The sequence below is a fragment of the Geotrypetes seraphini genome, chromosome 2 (genome assembly GCF_902459505.1).
Source record: "Geotrypetes seraphini chromosome 2, aGeoSer1.1, whole genome shotgun sequence".
Taxonomy (NCBI): Eukaryota; Metazoa; Chordata; class Amphibia; order Gymnophiona; family Dermophiidae; genus Geotrypetes; species Geotrypetes seraphini.
In genome coordinates this window covers 237,013,051-237,030,977 of record NC_047085.1, presented here as the reverse complement: position 1 = coordinate 237,030,977, position 17,927 = coordinate 237,013,051, and the positions used below count along the sequence as shown (strand labels likewise).

The 17,927-nt window shown below is 41.0% G+C and overlaps 1 protein-coding gene across 7 annotated transcripts in view; it reads right to left on the bottom strand.

Moving 5' to 3' along the window:
* The window catches only part of ATF7IP (activating transcription factor 7 interacting protein), a 353,654-nt gene that overhangs the window by 25,889 nt on the left and 309,838 nt on the right, over positions 1-17,927 (bottom strand). For all 7 annotated transcript variants that reach the window (XM_033935226.1, XM_033935228.1, XM_033935229.1 and 4 more), the window contains one exon: positions 8,467-8,622. In XM_033935226.1, the coding sequence (XP_033791117.1) occupies positions 8,467-8,622 (156 nt within the window). The remainder of the gene's footprint in view (positions 1-8,466; positions 8,623-17,927) is intronic.

Below are 17,927 nucleotides of genomic sequence, written 5' to 3'. Positions count from 1 at the left end.
TGGTTAACACTGAAATCAACCATACATGAAGCAACTAGCCGCTTCATAAAATCAGTAAATAAACGACAAAGAAACAATAAACCCCAATGGTTCACCGCGGAGATCTCGCACCTCATTAAGGAGAAGAAAAAAGCGTTTCTCTCCTACAAGCGCACGGAGAAAAGAGAAGCAAAAGTAGAATATAGGACCAGGTCTACAGCAGTCAAAATGGCAGTTAGGGAGGCAAAACTTCGAGTGGAAGAAATTCTGGCAAAAAACATTAAAAAGGGGGACAAATCCTTCTTCAGGTATATTAGTGACAGAAAAAGGAACACAGACGGGATAGTACGCCTTAGAAGACCGGACGGAAGTTACGTGGAAGCAGATTCCGATAAAGCCGAACTACTGAATGAATACTTCTGCTCAGTCTTCACCTGTGAGGCATCGGGACACGGTCCCCAGTTGAAGGCAACACAAAGCACAGAAGACCCGTTTCAGAATTTTGAGTTCACACCAGGTGAAGTTTACAGTGAACTGGCAAGACTCAAGGTGAACAAAGCCATGGGACCAGACAATTTGCACCCAAGAATGCTCAGAGAATTGAGCGATGTCCTGGCGAAACCGTTGGCTGAGCTATTCAATCTCTCCCTAAGTAAGAGGAAAGTTCCCCTGGACTGGAAATTAGCTAATGTCGTTCCTCTGCATAAAAAGGGTTGCAGGGCAGAGGCTGCGAATTATAGACCGGTGAGTCTCACATCAATAGTGTGCAAACTCATGGAAACACTAATTAAAAGCAAATTGGACACGATCTTGAATGAAGGGAATCTTCGGGATCCCAGTCAGCATGGATTCACCAAGGGTAGGTCCTGCCAATCCAATCTCATCAGTTTCTTTGACTGGGTAACAAGAAAGTTGGACTTGGGAAAGTCTTTGGACGTCGTGTACCTGGACTTCAGGAAAGCTTTTGACAGTGTCCCACACCGCAGGCTGCTAAGCAAGATGGAATCGATGGGGTTAGGAGAGACACTAACTGCATGGGTCAATGATTGGCTGAGTGGCAGACTTCAGAGGGTGGTGGTTAATGGTACCCTCTCTAAAACATCGGAGGTGACCAGTGGAGTACCGCAGGGCTTGGTCCTGGGTCCACTCCTTTTCAACATATTCATAGGGGATCTGACTCAAGGGCTTCAAGGTAAAATAACACTATTCGCTGATGACGCCAAACTATGTAATATAGTAAGTGAATGCAGTTTACAGAATTATATGGTGCAGGACCTGCTTGCATTGGAAAGTTGGTCCTCAACCTGGAAGCTAGGCTTCAACGCTAAGAAATGTAAGGTCATGCACCTCGGAAGCGGAAATCCATGCAGGACGTACTTCTTGAACGGAGAAACTTTAACTAGGACTTCAGCAGAACGAGATTTAGGAGTAATCATCAGTGCAGACATGAAAACTGCCAATCAAGTGGAGAAGGCTTCATCTAAGGCAAGGCAGATATTGGGTTGTATCAATAGAAGTTTCGTCAGCCGAAAGCCTGAAGTCATAATGCCGTTGTACAGGGCCATGGTGAGACCTCATCTGGAGTACTGTGTGCAATTCTGGAGGCCACATTACAGTAAAGATGTGCGCAGAATTGAATCGGTTCAACGGACGGCCACCAGAATGATCTCGGGGCTCAAGGGTCTCTCGTACGAAGAGAGACTGAACAAATTGCAGCTCTACACTCTTGAGGAACGTAGGAAGAGGGGAGACATGATCGAAACATTTAAGTACCTCACGGGACGTGTCGAAGTGGAAGATGATATTTTCTTTCTCAAGGGACCCTCGGCCACAAGAGGGCACCCGCTCAAACTCAGGGGCGGAAAATTTCATGGCGACACCAGAAAGTATTTCTTCACAGAGAGAGTGGTTGATCATTGGAACAAGCTTCCAGTGCAGGTGATCGAGGCAGACAGCGTGCCAGACTTTAAGAATAAATGGGATACCCATGTGGGATCCCTACAAGGGTCAAGATAAGGAAATTGGGTCATTAGGGCATAGACAGGGGGTGGGTAAGCAGAGTGGGCAGACTTGATGGGCTGTAGACCTTTTCTGCCGTCATCTTCTATGTTTCTATAATTTCTTGAGCAGTTCACTCTCTACCCTAAGCCTCAGAAGTCAACTGGCATAAATGGGTAACCTTCTCCGAATCTACTTACTGTTCGCTTACCTTCCTATCTTCTAAGACTGTTTCCTATTCCAGCAAGGCCCCTTGGTACCTTCCTTACCACAGAGAACTGAAGCAGAAATACTGAGTACTGGAGCGGAAATGGAAAAAATCCAAATCTCCTGTGGATAGACTGTCTTGGAGGGACAGTATCAGGTTCTATAATACAGTATTAAAAAAGCTAGAAAAAATTTTTATGGTGACAAAATTACCAGACCCAATAATCAAAGTAGTACTCTAACACCTGGCGCTCCCTGATGTCTCACCACTAAGTTAAATTTTGTGAATCACACTATCCACTTACGTAAATGCGCTGTCACACAAATCTCTATGCACTGACGTAGGATTATAAGAGACTAACAGGGGTCTCAAGTGCTCACAGCCAGAGGCCTGAGGTAATTTTCAAAGCCACTGGCTGATATTGTGAGCTATCATCGGTCCCGTTTATAATCTCTATACCTATGATTCATGCATTTATATTTTTTTCTTTATAAATTATTCATAAAATCTATATTATTTAATGATTCGCCATTCCATATAATTCAGGATTACTTAGCTTTTTTTTCTTTCTCCTGCTATTTTATTCTACGGAAGATCTCCGTTTCGCACCCAGATATTAACAAGGGGCTTCATCAGGAAAGCACCAACAGCCACTTTGGCGCGGAGCTCCTAGAAAGATATTATTCTGAGTAATTGACTTCTTCTCAGAGTGCCCAAAGCTTCTCCGCTTTCTAAGCTTTGGGCACTCTGAGAGGAAGTCAATTACTCAGAATAATATCTTTCTAGGAGCTCCGCGCCAAAGTGGCTGTTGGTGCTTTCCTGATGAAGCCCCTTGTTAATATCTGGGTGCGAAACGGAGATCTTCTGTAGAATAAAATAGCAGGAGAAAGAAAAAAAAGCTAAGTAATCCTGAATTATATGGAATGGGAATAAAATAGCAGGAGAAAGTGAAAAAAAGGTAAGTAATCCTGAATTATATGGAATGGCGAATCATTAAATAATATAGATTTTATGAATAATTTATAAAGAAAAAAATATAAATGCACGAATCATAGGTATAGAGATTATAAACGGGACCGATGATAGCTCACAATATCAGCCAGTGGCTTTGAAAATTACCTCAGGCCTCTGGCTGTGAGCACTTGAGACCCCTGTTAGTCTCTTATAATCCTACGTCAGTGCATAGAGATTTGTGTGACAGCTCCCTGATGTCTAACAATGATTCATCCATACATCCTTCCTCCCCAGTAGCAGATGATCTAGCAAAAATTTTTAATGATAAAGGTTGCTACTATAAGAAACTCTTTTCCATCATTGGTTTCTTACGACTCTCTGGTGCCCAGCGACACCACTTCTACCCAAGTAGACAGATTCTGGACTACCTTTGAGCATGTATCTGAGGCTCAGATTTCAAAACTGTGTCACAAATTAAGGTCTTGTAAATGCGTCTTGGATCCATTTCCCTCATACTTATATGAGAAAATTCCCACTCAGGCTATCTCATGGCTCACCAGACTTATAAATTCTGCCTTACTGTCAGGTCTATTTTCTGAAGAGATGGGCCACATTGCTCTGTCCCCACTACTGAAAAATGTTGATATAGACCCTTCCTCACCGTCTAGCTACTGACCCATAACGAACATTCCCCTCCTGACCAAAATGTTAGAGTCTATCATATCTGCTCAACTTTCATCATATTTAGAGAGATTTTCCATTCTATTACCTTGCCAATATGATTTCAGACCTAACTTCAGTACCAAATCTCTATTGGTCTCACTAATTTCAAAGGTTCAGCAACTACACTCTAGTGATAAGTTTGCCATTTTATTACAATTTGACCTATCTGCAGTCTTTGACGTCGTTCACCACAACATTCTGATCTACCAACTTTCTGAGATAGGTATTGATTCTACTGTCTTAAACTGGTTCTCAAAATTCTTACGATCTCACTCATACACTGTTAATATGAATGGCACCAGGTCATCACCCTGGAAGCAGTTATGCGGAGTCCCGCAGGGATTACCTCTGTCTCCTATTCTTTTCAATATCTGTATGTCCACCTTGAAGCTTTTCCATCTCTCCCCCTTTGAAACACTATATACATATGCAGATGACATCTTCGTCCTTCTCGAGATAGATTTGAATCTTACTAACCTCACCAAGAATATTATAGAATGCATAACGAAACTTCAATCTTGGGCCCTTACTATACAAATGAAGCTATATGAGTCCAAAACAAAACTACTTTGGCTTGGCCCAAAGTTAGATCAGCTATCTCCGTTCATTCCACTACCTTCTGGACCTTCACTGAATTCTCAAGCAAAGTTTTGGGTGTCATTATAGACTCAACACTCATTTACTGATCATCTTAACTCTCTAGTAAAAAAATACTTTTTAAGCCTCCATATATGTTGAGGAAAGTGAGATCCTGGTTCCACCAATATTTTGCTGTCCTTGTTCAATCAATCATTCTTTCGAGGCTGGACTACTACAACTCTGTCTATTTAAGTCTGACCAAGGAAAGTCTTCAAAGACTTCAGCAGCAGATTCAGAATACTGCAGCTAGGCTGATCTTTGCAAAGAGCAAATCTGACCATGATTCGCCACTCTTGCTACAACTCCACTGGCTCACGGTAATTTCCAGGGTCTACTTTAAATGTGCCTGCCTAACTTTCAAGATCCTCCATGGCATTCTTCCCCCTTTAATTCCTCTATCTTGGAATGCTGTGAGACCCGAGACATCACCAGATCTATCCAAAAGCTCAAATTATCTTTCCCCTCACTAAAAGGCGTTACCTACATTGGAAAACTAGGGAAATCTCTTCACTTCAAAATTACAGAGCTCTGGAATAATTTCCCTGCCCAGCTGCACAACCTGAGCTCTTTCCAACTATTCTGTAGATACCTGAAAACTTGGCTATTTTCAAAAATGTAAATTTCTGCTTCCCCCTACCACCAACTCCCTCTGTACTTCCCTTTTAGTTTTGTAAACCGTGTCGAGATCTATATTTATAGAGAAGATGCGGTATATAAGCTTAAGGTTTAGTTTAGTTTAGTTTAGAACTAAGGCCAGTACTGAGTAGACTTGCAAGGTCTGTGTCACGTATATGGCTATTCAGTTGAGGATGGGCTGGGATGGTTTAGATGAGCTGAAGTGAGCTTTGACGGAGTCTCCAATAGATGCACAATACTGGGCAGAGCTCTGGGTTTCTGGCCCAGAAATATCTAAGAAAAAGAATAAATTAAAACATTAAATTACAGAGAGTTTATGTTTGGGCGGACTGGATGGACCATTCGGGTCTTTATCTGCCATCATTTACTATGTTACTATGACCCTTTAGAGTCAAGCCTGCCTGGGCAGAAGTGAAGGAAATGCAGTCTACTTGCCAATTTGAAAAAATATGCTTGCTGATAGCAGTCCCTATCCTGTTTGGGTCAAAACAAACAAAGTTGGCATGAGAATAAAAAGTATAATTTCTTTGGGTGCCATGTTTTACTCTCCAACAATCAAAAAGATTTAAAGTTTTCATTAATTCCTGAAATGCTTTCTGTGATGCTTCTCATAACCATAGCCCTCCTTAAGAATGATCCAGGTCTACACTTGGTGCAATATTGAAATCCTCTCCCACAAATACCACCCCCTTCACAAAGTCCAGCAATAGCCTGGCAAGAGACCTGTAATAAAGTGCCTGTTGGGAGTTAGGGCCATAGATGTTAATGATGATGAATATAACCCCCCGATATTTCACCTGTATAGCTACATACCTACTGGCCTTATCTGTATATTTCTTCTCTATCACCAAACCTATCCCTTTTCGGACAAAAATTGCTAGCCCCCTTTCTTCTGCCCCCCTCCCACCTGATGAGTAACAACCAATTCAAATCCTGGGTGGTTCAACAAATGATGGTCTCGAGTCCTCAAATGAATCTCCTGTAATAAAGCTATGTCCCATTTCAAGGATTGCAAGGTAATGTTCTCTCGTGGTTCAAAGTGTTCCTTGGATCAAGACTCTATCAGTCTAATAATAAGCTTTCTGTAGCTTGGAAAAACCCTTGCGGGATTCCCTCAGGATTTCCCACTCTCCCCCACATTATTTAATGTGTATCTATCTTCTCTGGGGTTTCATTTGAACAAATTGGGCTCTAGACTGTTTAGTTATGCCGATGACATAACGATCATCATTCCTTGTAATACAGTTATATCTCATATTACAGTTATATCTCATATACTGAAACTGATGGAATCATGGATGCAAGAATTTAAATTCAAACTAAATCATGATAAGACCAAATTCTTTGTTGCGTCTTCACCTAGAATTTTACATGAACCATCAATTACTATAGACTCAGCATCGTCATCATTATGAATTAACTTTGTGAGGCGGAGTAGTGCGGTGGTGAAAACCTCAGGGCTCGACGTTACTCTAAGCCCCGACGTGAGGACGCCACCCCATCAGCCATTGCCGCAGGCAGCCAGCTCTCCACGGGACCAGAAAGCACCCAAAGAGGTAGCCCTCTCGTCTCCAGAGGTCAGTGTGTTGGAGGGCTTGCTGTTTGAGACATCTCAGAGTGGCCTGCTCACTCTGGTAGGACCTGCGACCGGGACAACTAAGGCTGGGGGAGCACAAGACTTCATGGAGGTAAACCAAATCTCAGAACAATCTCTCACAGCACAAGTACACTTTTTTACTGCAATTAAACCTCCAGAAATCACTCTTGAAGCGCTATGGGACTTGGTAGTGAATTTGGGAAACTCCTTAAACCCTCAAATTAAAAATTTGGATAAAGAACAGAAAGGAGAAATAAAATCGATTAAACAAGATATATCTCAGTTAAAAGTAGAGGGACAAAATACAGGTAAAGAGCTAACAATAGTAAAAAATAATCAAGACTCACTGGTTAAAGATAACATAATTTTGAGGAGGAAATTGGAAGCTCTGGAGAATATTGGTCGAGCTAACAATTTGAGGATTATAAATTTTCCTAAGATCTTATCAATTTCTCCTTGAGAAATGGTGAAGCGGTACTTTATGGAAATAATGGAAATTATTGAAAGCTCTCTACAAGGGTATATTACCTTCCTGTAAAATCCCAAGTCAAAGAAAAAGAAAAAATTGAGGAATCTTGGGAAAGACCATTGGACATTTCCGCAATATTGGAACAATCGGATAGAGAATTGGCTGTTCCAGCCACTCTCTTGTTGTCTGTGGCTTTGGCTCCAGACAAGGATTGGATATTAAAATTTTTCTTTAAAAATAGATCCAAGGACTTCCTGGGACATCATATTCAGATATTTCCTGATGCCTCTAGAGAGACTCAAAAAAGAAGAAAAGAATTCTTAATTTTGAAACCTGGAGTGACTCAAATAGGGGATAGTTTCTTTGTGAAAAATCCATGCAAATGTGTTGTCAGATACTGTTCTTTGAAGTATATCTTTACAGATCCATCCCATTTGATAAGTTTCCTCTCAATGAAGCGTCTTGAGAAAGGAATAGCTGTGCCTAATGAAGTTTAGCTCTCTGTACTGCAATAGACATACGCTTTTCCTTAAAAATAAAAATTGCTCTACTCTTTAAATCTTGGTTCCAGTTATTGAGGACTAGTGTGTGATCAAATGAGTCTATTTTATGTATTCTTATATTTCTAAATTTGATGTGTTTTTCAATTTTGGAAAATAAGTTAATTTGGTTTTTGATCGCACTTTTCTGTACAAGTTTTTTATGCTTGGTAAATATTATAAAATTGTATAAATAAAATCTTAAAAAAAAACAACTTTGTGAGAAGTGTTAGTGGACTGTTCTGGCGGAGCAGGTTGGATGAAGTTCGTCCATGGAAGCTGAGTTAAGATAATCCCTTCCTGAGGAAGCACACGTTATGCGAAACTAGAGTCGGAGGGAGGACTTGTGTTTCATGGCTTCCTAAAGTCTTTTATAGTATGCTCAAGCACTTTACAACGTCTAGTTTCTGATTGGGTGACCATCCATATTGAATTGACCACCAAAAAAAGATAAGTTTTTTGTATGTATAAAGTAAATGGAAGTTTAATTGGTGGTATAGACAATAGTGTTATGATGGTCTAAAGGCAGCTAGTGTTGTGTATTATGATTGCACTGAAATACTGTTTGAGGCAGGTCTGAGCACTATTAATTTAATTATTAAAATTTATATTGAATATATTGTGATGTTTGTAGTCTTAGTGAATTAATATATTATCACAATTATATATTAGTATTATCCCTATATGTATTTATATTAAATATTGAATGATAGAACTATATTACCTGTAGGCAGGACATGGATGGTAGTCTGGGATGGCAACCCTGCTGTTACAACAGCTGATGGCAGAGTTGTTGTCTGTGGTGGCAGCAATGGTCTAGAAAGGACCTGAGTGGACTGGCTACTACCAGATGTACTGATCTGGTTTGTTTTCCTGGAATCTGAAAAAAAAAAAAATGCATAGCATAAAAACCCTAGAAAATTAAGAAACTTGAGACAAATTTTCATGAAACAAAGAGAAACCAGTGCAGAAAGCTACACGAGCCTAACCATATTACTGGCTAAGCAATGTAGAGAAAGGTTGAGCATGGGTATCAACTCACTTGGAAGAGAGAGCCACATAATGCATTGAAATGGATGCTAACTAGGTCCCTCTTTACAGGGTTCCTGATCCTTATCTTTACCTCTGGCAGATTCTATAGGCAACCCTTACTGTATACAAAAAGCTCTATGCATTGATAAAACAAACTCAGGCAAAAAAAAACCAAAACAAATTAGATTCTTACTTTGATAATATATTTTCCAGTAGATAAGGATGGTATACTGAACCAAGGGTCTTCCATCCGCTCCCGTGAGTCTGTTGCAAGAGATGCTGATCACTATTTTCAGCACCTCCTCCTGCTCCCTCTCTCTTGCCCCCAGTCAGTTAGTTTCAAAGCCAGTGACAGCCCTACAAGAGAGAACAGGAGAAAGAGAATGGAGAGACTCCCCAACAAGATCTGATGGGTCGCCACGTGAGTGGACTGCTGGGCATGATGGACCTCTGGTCTGACCCAGCAGAGGCATTACTTATGTTCTTATGAATACAAACAAAGAATTGGAAAAAAAAAAAAAAAAAGACAAACATAGCTCATAAACACGCCTTGGAGAGGAAAGGAAAAAACAACAAGTTCTATTAATCAGAAACCATGACAAACTGTGGAACTCAAAGAAATCCCTTTGTAACTATATACATTCTATATACAATATCTTCCAATTTACGATAGCTGGCAGAAAGGTCAGAGATACAGCCTTCAGGCAATAGGCAGTCCAGGCACATTGACAATGAATAACAGGGGGGGGGGGGGTGTTGTTTCAGCATACCATCCCTATCTACTGGAAAAAATATTATGTAGGTAAGAACATAATCTTTTTTCAGTGCAATAGGAATGGTATGCTGAACCAAGGGACTTACCTAAGTCCCCAAAACTCCAGATGGGTGAGATAAGCCTGCCCTCAACAACGAAGCCCCAAAGGAGGAGTCGAGTCCTCCTGAACCGCCACATTTACCCTATAAAACTTGATGAAAGTGTGAATGAATGACCAAGTTGCCGCCCAGCAAATCTCATCTGGTGTAATCATCCTGGCTTCAGCCCAGGAAGAGGCAATCCCTCTCATCGAATGCGCTCAAAGAGTGAAGGGAAGCTGCCTATTAGATCAACATCTTACTATGAAAACCCAGATAGATGCTGTTGTACGTAAAAGTTATTTTACTTTATGGAGACTACGAACAATTAGACCCTATTTTGAATTTTCAGCCTTTAAATTATTGGTCCAGTCATTACTGTTGAGTCTCCTTGACTACTGCAATATTGCTTATTTATCAATTACTAAGAAGGAATTATTGAGATTATCATTGATACAGAATACAGCAGTTAGATTGATTTACGGATTAAAGAAATACGATCATGTTACGTTATTTTATTGCGAATTGCATTAGTTGCCTGTGGAAGCTCGGGTATTGTTCAAGCTGGGCTGTTTTTGTTACAAGGTTTTATATGGTGCAGCCCCTACTTATCTGGCTAATAGTTTTTCCATAGCTTTGCACAAATGCAGTAGAAAAACTCATGCTCTGTTTAATTTCCCTTCTGTAAAAGGTTGTAAAAGCAAGAAATTCCTAAATCACTCTTTAGCATCTCAGGCAGCTTCTCATGAAAAAGAATTTCAATCACTGTTGCTCATAGCTGTTTCTTACAGACATTTTAGAAAACAGCTAAAAACCTATCTATTCTCCAAATACCTGACTAGCTGACTCAGTCAATTAATATACTATTATGTTTAATGTTTATAATCTTTTGTAAACCATGTAGAACTTTTTTGGTAACGCAGTCTAAAAGTGTTATGTTATGTAAATAGTGGAGTGCCGCAGGGATCTGTACTGAGACTGTTGTTATTTAACTTATTTATAAATTATCTGGAAATTGGAACGATGAGTGAGGTGATTAAATTTGCAGATGACACTAAACTGTTCAAAGTTGTTAAAATGCATGCGGATTGTGAAAAATTGAAGGCAGACCTTAGGAAATGGGAAAACTGGGTATCCAAATGACAGATTAAATCTAATGTGGACAAATGCAAAGTGATGCACATTGGGAAGAATAACCCAAATTACAGTTACCAGATGCTAGGGTACACCTTGGGGGTTAGCGCCCAAGAAAAGGATCAGGGTGTTATTGAAGACAATACGATGAAACCTTCCATTCAATGTGTGGCGGTTGCCAAAAAAGCAAATAAGATGCTAGGAATTATTTAAAAAACGGATGGTTAATAAGACTAAGAATGTTATAATGCCTCTATCGCTCCATGGTGCAACCTCACCTGGAGTATTACGTTCAATTCTGGTCTCCTTATCTCAAGAAAGGTATAGCGGCACTAGAAAAGGTTCAAAAAAGAGCAACCAAGATGATAAAGTGGATGGAACTCCTCTCGTATGAGGAAAGACTAAAAAGGTTAGGGCTCTTCAGCTTGGAAAAGAGATGGCTGAGGGGAGCTATGATTGAAGTCTACAAAATCCTGACCAAAACAGATAACAAGTGGATCGATTTTTCACTCCGTCAAAAATTACAAAGACTAGGGAACACTCAAAGTTACAGGGAAATAGGTTGTGGTAAGAGTGGATAGCGTAGCTGGTTTTAAGAAGTGTCTGTTATTGAGAAAGACATGGGGCAAGCCACTGCTCGCCCTTGATTGGTAGCATGGAATGTTGCTACTCTTTGGGTTTTGGCCAGGTACTAGTGGCCTGGATTTTATTGTTAACCGGTCAGATATTTGTTTTATGATCGGGATATTAAAAACTAATAAACTTGAAACTTGGATTGGCCACCGTGAGAACAGGCTACTGGGCTTGATGGATATTTGTTCTGACCCAGTAAGGCTATTTTTATGTTCCTTCCAGCAACCCCCCCCTGCAATCCAGTATCTCTCTCCCTTCTCTCAATACTCTCCAAGTATCTAGCACCTCTCTCCCTTCCCTCTAGCCTCCCTCTCATGGATTCAACATCTCTCTCTCTCCCTTCCCTCTAGCTCCACTTCTGAGCCATAAAAAATAAGGTACCTCTCCCTTCCCTCCAGCTCCCACCTTAGGTCAAGCACCTCTCTTCCCTTCAACTCTAGTCCCCCTCCACATCACATAAGTCCAGTACCTTCTCTCCTTTCCCTCCAGCTCCAACTTCCCCATAAGTCCAACACCTTTCATACTCTCCAGCCCAGATCCAGCACTGTTCTTCAGCTCCAGCTCTGAAGCCAGTCAGCACCTTCCTTGCGAGTACAGTGATAGTGGCAGGCAACATCCCCCACCAAGGGTCAGCATCTCCTCCCCAGCTCCCCTTGTGTCTAACTGAACAACCTAGTCATGCCACATCAAAAAAAACTTCAGAGGCCTGTTCTGAGACCTTCCTTTAGCCAATGAGCTCTTCCTTGATGTAACTTCCGGTTTTGTGAAACAGGAAGTAATATCAAGGATGAGCTCATCAGCTGAAGGAAGGCCTTGGAGCAGGCCTCTGAAGATTTTTCAGCATGACAGCAGTAGCAGCTAACTTGTTTGGGTAAGGTGGGCTCAAGCGGAGCTGGGGAGTAGATGCTGAGCCCTGAGGAGAGGGGGGTGTTGCAAATTTTTTTGCTGCAGGAATAAGGTCGTTTACTGCTCCTGCAGGGCAGTAGAAGGCCTTAGAAACATGACGGTAGATAAAGGCCAAATGATTCATTTAGTCTGCCCATCCACAGTAACCATTACTTTTTTCTCTCTCCGAGAGATCCCATGTGCCTTGTTCCTTTTCCTGCTGTAAACTGGCCATATTTTTCCCATTGCCGTGGTTTTCTGCGGGAACCCTTCCCAGTGTCATTCTCTAATGACAAGTGCGGTTTCACTAGGATGATAATGAGATTTTGGGAAGAAATGGTTGAGATGAAAATCCGTGACCACTTTCGGAAGGAACTTGGGATGGGTTCAAGGAACTACTTTGTCATGGTGAAATACTGTTATTAGTGTATCACTGACTAGTGCTTGGAGCTCACCGACTTGTCGAGCTGAAGTGACAGAGAGTAAGAAAACTACTTTCCACCTGAGGTACTTAAGAGTGGTTGCAAGTGGTTCAAATGGAAGTTTCATCAGAATGGTTGGATGTTTTGAGTTCATGAGTCCTTTCATAAACCTGGCAATTAGTGGATGAGTAGTCAGAGGTTTATTATTGAAAGGAACATGGAAGGCACTAAAAGCACTGAGGTGAACTCAGACAAAAGTGGTTTTAAGCCCAAATGGAGGCTTCATCAGAATGGTTGGATGTTTTGAGTTCATGAGTCCTTTCATAAACCTGGCAATTAGTGGATGAGTAGCCAGAGGTTTATTATTGAAAGGAACATGGAAGGCACTAAAAGCACTGAGGTGAACTCAGACAAAAGTGGTTTTAAGCCCAGAATTGGAGAGGTAAAGAAGGTAGTTTAATATCGAAGAAATTAAGGAAGTTTTTGTATCCAACTGGTGGTGATTACACCATATGGTAAAACATGTCCATCTAAAACAGTAGCATTATTGAGTAGAGGATTTCCTGGAAGCAACTATATAATAGCCTCAACTCCGGCAGAAAGACTGAACTCCTTTATATGCATATTGAGAGGTACCAGGCTGTTAGATGCAGAGACTGTAGATTGGGATGAAGAAGGGAACCTTGGATTTGAGTCAGCAGAGATGGAAAGATCTGTAATGGAATAGGATCTTTGACAGTGAGTTGAAGTAGAAGAGAGAACCATGATTGTCTGGGCCATCGAGGATCTATGAAGATCATGGTGGCTGGTTCTCTCTTGAGCTTAAACAATATCTTTGCCAGTAGAGGGATTGGTGGAAATGCATACAGGAACTTGAGAAACTAACCCATAAGAAAAGCATCCACCTCCAGATGATAACAGGAATATTGCTTGAAGCAAAATTGAGATAATTTATGAATACAAGTAGGTCTAACTGAGGAGTCCCCAAAGGGAAAAGATGTGACGCAAGGTGTTGGCATTAAGAGCCCACTTGTGTGGTCGAAGAAATCTGCTGAGCTTGTCAGCTAGAGCATTCTACTTTCCCTGGACGTATACTGCTTTGAGAAATATGTTGCGGGAAATCGCCCATTTCCAGATTTGTATGACTTCCTGACACAGAGAGCTGGTATTTCCCTGTTTGTTGATGTAGTACATTGCTACCCAATTGTCCATTCAGACAAGAAGCACCTGGTTGAGAAGGATATCCTGAAATGTTCACAATGCAATGCGGATTGCGCGGAGTCCTAGCAGGTTGATGTGAAGAGCTCTCTCCTGAGTGGATCAGACTCCCAGAGTACACAGGCTGATGAGATTTTTTAAAATTTAAGTACTTCCTAGAACTAAGCGGTTTTCAATAAAACATACATATCATTAAAACAGATACTATTACATAAAACAAGGACATCTTCATGGCTATCTTCTTACAACATATTACATAAATGCACTAAAAAATAGCTGTCTTGTCACATACACTCCTCAGAACGGAGCTCAACTGTGACAAAACTTATGCTCTGGCGTGTCTCCTATGACCAGGGGTATCTTCAGGACTTTTGGTTGGCCCTAGGAAACTGCCTAGGCCTGGGAGAACACAAGGTAAGTACTGGCTTCAAGTCACCACACCTCAGACAGAGTTCTTCAAGAAAGAATAATGGATTTTATTCTGACCTTGGTGGTCCAAAAAGGTGTAACACAAAGTCAAATATCTGCAGCATTTCACAAATTCAGCTTCAAAACAAAATAAAGGTACTAAAGAAAACCAAATACAGTTTGTCTTGCTTGAGTTCTTGCACTCTGGTTCAGCAATGAATTTATACTGACATTCAAAAACAAAAAAACAAACTTTCCCTCAGCAGTATTTGTCTCAGAGGTATGTTTCCAGCAAACATATAAAGTCCAGATAATTCTTATAGCAGCAAAAGTTATGTACTTAGTTAGGCAGCAAGCCACAGCACAGCACAGCTTTGTCCAGAGATTACTTGAACTGCAGCTCCCTTTTAGAAAGCAGCACAGCTGTGGTTATACTACCAAGAAAGCGGTAGCCACAGTAAGGTTTCAAAACAAAAACCCATTCTAATCTAATCTAATCCTTAGGTTTGTATACCGCATCATCTCCACGTTCGTAGAGCTCGACGCGGTTTACAGTAGGAGAAATAGGAAGGAACTACAACAGAGGGTTAGAGGTAGAAGTGTGAAGAAAATTTAGAGGACTTGGGATGCCAAGATATAAGAGTTTCCTTGATTCCTAAGTTGGAGGGAGACTTACATTTTTTGAGAAAAGCCAGGTTTTCAGATATTTGCGGAAAACTTGGAGAGAGCTCAAGTTCCAAAGAGGGGAGGTAAGGTTGTTCCAGAGCTCAGTGATTTTGAAGTGGAGGGAGGTCCCTAGCTTTCCTGTGTGGGAAATGCCTTTTAGCGAGGGGAAGGATAGTTTTAATTTGTGGGAGGATCTGGTGGTATTAGGGTTTGAGGAATTCCAAGAAAGAGGGATAAAGGGAGGGAGGATACCATATAGGATTTTGAAAGTTAAACAGGCGCATTTATAGTGGACCCTGGCGATTATCGGAAGCCAGTGGAGCTTGGTCAGGAGCGGGGAGACATGGTCAAATTTACTTTTAGCGAAGATGAGCTTGGCAGTGGCATTCTGAATCCGTTGGAGTCTGTGGAGGTTTTTCTTAGTTAGGCTTAAGTAGATAGAGTTGCAATAGTCCAATCTGGAGAGGATGATGGATTGGACAAGGAGGGTAAAATGTTTTTGATGTTTTTTATTCATTCAGTTCCCAAGTTCTTTAACTCCAAACTTTACTTTAGGAAAGACAGGTTTCAGCATTCAGGTAAGTATACTTCTCACACTACAAATAATGATTAGCTCAAAGACAGGCAGTAAATTCCTAAGGCATTTCTTGCTCAGAGAGAAAGGAAAAACCGCCAGCTGCTTCTCAGCTACTCACTGCCTTTCAGTTAGTGTCCATGAGTTCTATCTGGCTCTCTAGCATAGGGCCAGCGTCTTGCACTTCCATACCTTCCACACATTCAGGGATCTGAAAGTCTGAGGTAGGGAGGTTTTCTTCCACCTCCTGCATTGGCCAATTTGGAACCTCTGTCCTTCCTTCTTGACTCCAAAGCTCTTGTGCTGCTTTGGGCTGCTGGAGTGACTCATCCTCGTCACTCTCTCCTCCCCCTGCTGTTTGCTTCAGCCTGCTTTTAATCAGTCCACAGCCAATCCCCTTCAGCCTGTAGAGGGGGGATGAGCTTTGGTGCTACTGCAGGCTTTTCTTGTTTGTACTGCCTGGGTTTCCTAGGCTCACCTAGTTTATCTTTGGCTGCCCTAGCTGACTTATGAACAGCCTACTGTTGCTGCCAGTCTGCCTACCCCTGATCCAGATCACCACCGCTCTGGTGGTATGGGCAAGGGAGGTCAGCCTCAAGTTGGTCACCAGAATTAACCTGGTCAGCTCTTCTGCACCGGATCCTATTAGGGCAAAACTAGTGCTGGTGCTAGGTTTGTCACAGTCTTCAATAACTTCTTAACATTCACACGATCAGCACAAAGTCACAAATGCCCCGATAACGTGTTCCACATTTTCACACCAGCTATTGAAAATATTGTAACCCTGGTCACAGTATAATGAACTCCCAATTCCCTGATTGCTGTCAATCTCATCCCACCTTTGGACCTCACCACCCTTTCTGGTCGATATATTTCCAATAAAGTTTGAAAATACACTAGTTTGAAAAATAAAATCTGTTTGAAAATACAAAAAGTTTGAAAACAAAATCTGATACAAAACTTGATTAACTATGATGAACTCCCTACGCATACATGGAGGTGACTGTCATGAGAACTCTTTGGTGTGGAGGTGTATGGAACAGCAAACACCTGGACAGATTTGCTGGCTGTAATCACCATTGGAGAGATTAACCAAGAGGTGAGGAGACTGATCTGCTGGGATAGTGGAACTGTGGCTTGAGACCACTGAGATGCTAGATTCCACTGAACTGGTCTGAGGTAGAGATGTGCGAAGGGGATCATGTGAACAGCTGATGCCATATGTCCTAATAGGCACATCATCTGCCTTGATGAAATTGTTTGAAGGGCAGACACGCGAGTGCAAAGTTGAAGTAACATGTCCTTTCTCTGCTGGGGCAAGTAAGCTCGTAAGAGCGTAGAGTTGAGGACCACCCCTATGAACCCCAAGGCTTGAGTTAGTTGAAGATGAGACTTTTGGTAATTGACTTTGAACCCAAGAAATTCTAGAAGAGTTATGGTCATTCTGGTAGCCAACTAAGCTGTCAGCATTGAAGCTTTGATTAGCCAGTTGTCCAGGTGATGAAAAACTTGGAATCCATAAGAATGAAGAGTTGCTGCTACCACAACTAGGCACTTAGTGAAGACTCTTGGCCGAAGGGTAGCATTTTGTACTGAAGATGGTAAGTAGAGAGTGACAAGGGACAAATTTTCCCCGTCCCCACAGGAACTCAATTTCCCCGTCTTGTCCCTGTGAGTTTTGTTGCTGTCCCTATCCCATTCCTGTAAGCTCTGCCTTAACTACACAAGTCTTGAACACAAAGTACGCAAGGATCTTCTTAAGTTTCCATTTCACCATCTCTTCAAGGAAGCTATGTTTTAAGAACTGGGAGATTCCTCTTTTGCACTCTAGTCAAAGTTCTTTTTTTTTTATACACATGATGTCGGCAAGTTTATACCTTTTTATATAAAAGATAAAAATAGTAAATACAATTTAGGAATGAAAGTGTTAATAGGATATACTGAAATAACAGAATTCATTAATTAGTACATTACTGTATACACAGCTTATAGAAGTACATATTCCACATACTTAAATAGAATATATAAGGCTGTTTTTTTTTTGTTTTTTTTAAGAATCATTTTTATTTTTCAAAATAAATATACAAAGTATACAGATAATTATTATAAATATACAAATATACAAAAGATAACTGAAACATGAAACTGACCAGTTGTACATTTCACAGTTAATAAGCGGGGAGATAGTATTGATTATAAGCCAATACAACCAGTGTCTCATGTCAAACAAATCCAGCAGCTGAAAGTATACATGCGAAACATGGAAGAGAGTTCCAATGAGCAACACAAATGACTTAATAAAATAATAAGAAGTGACTCAATATATATTTTATGGATATTACATTGAAGTAATTTATGTCA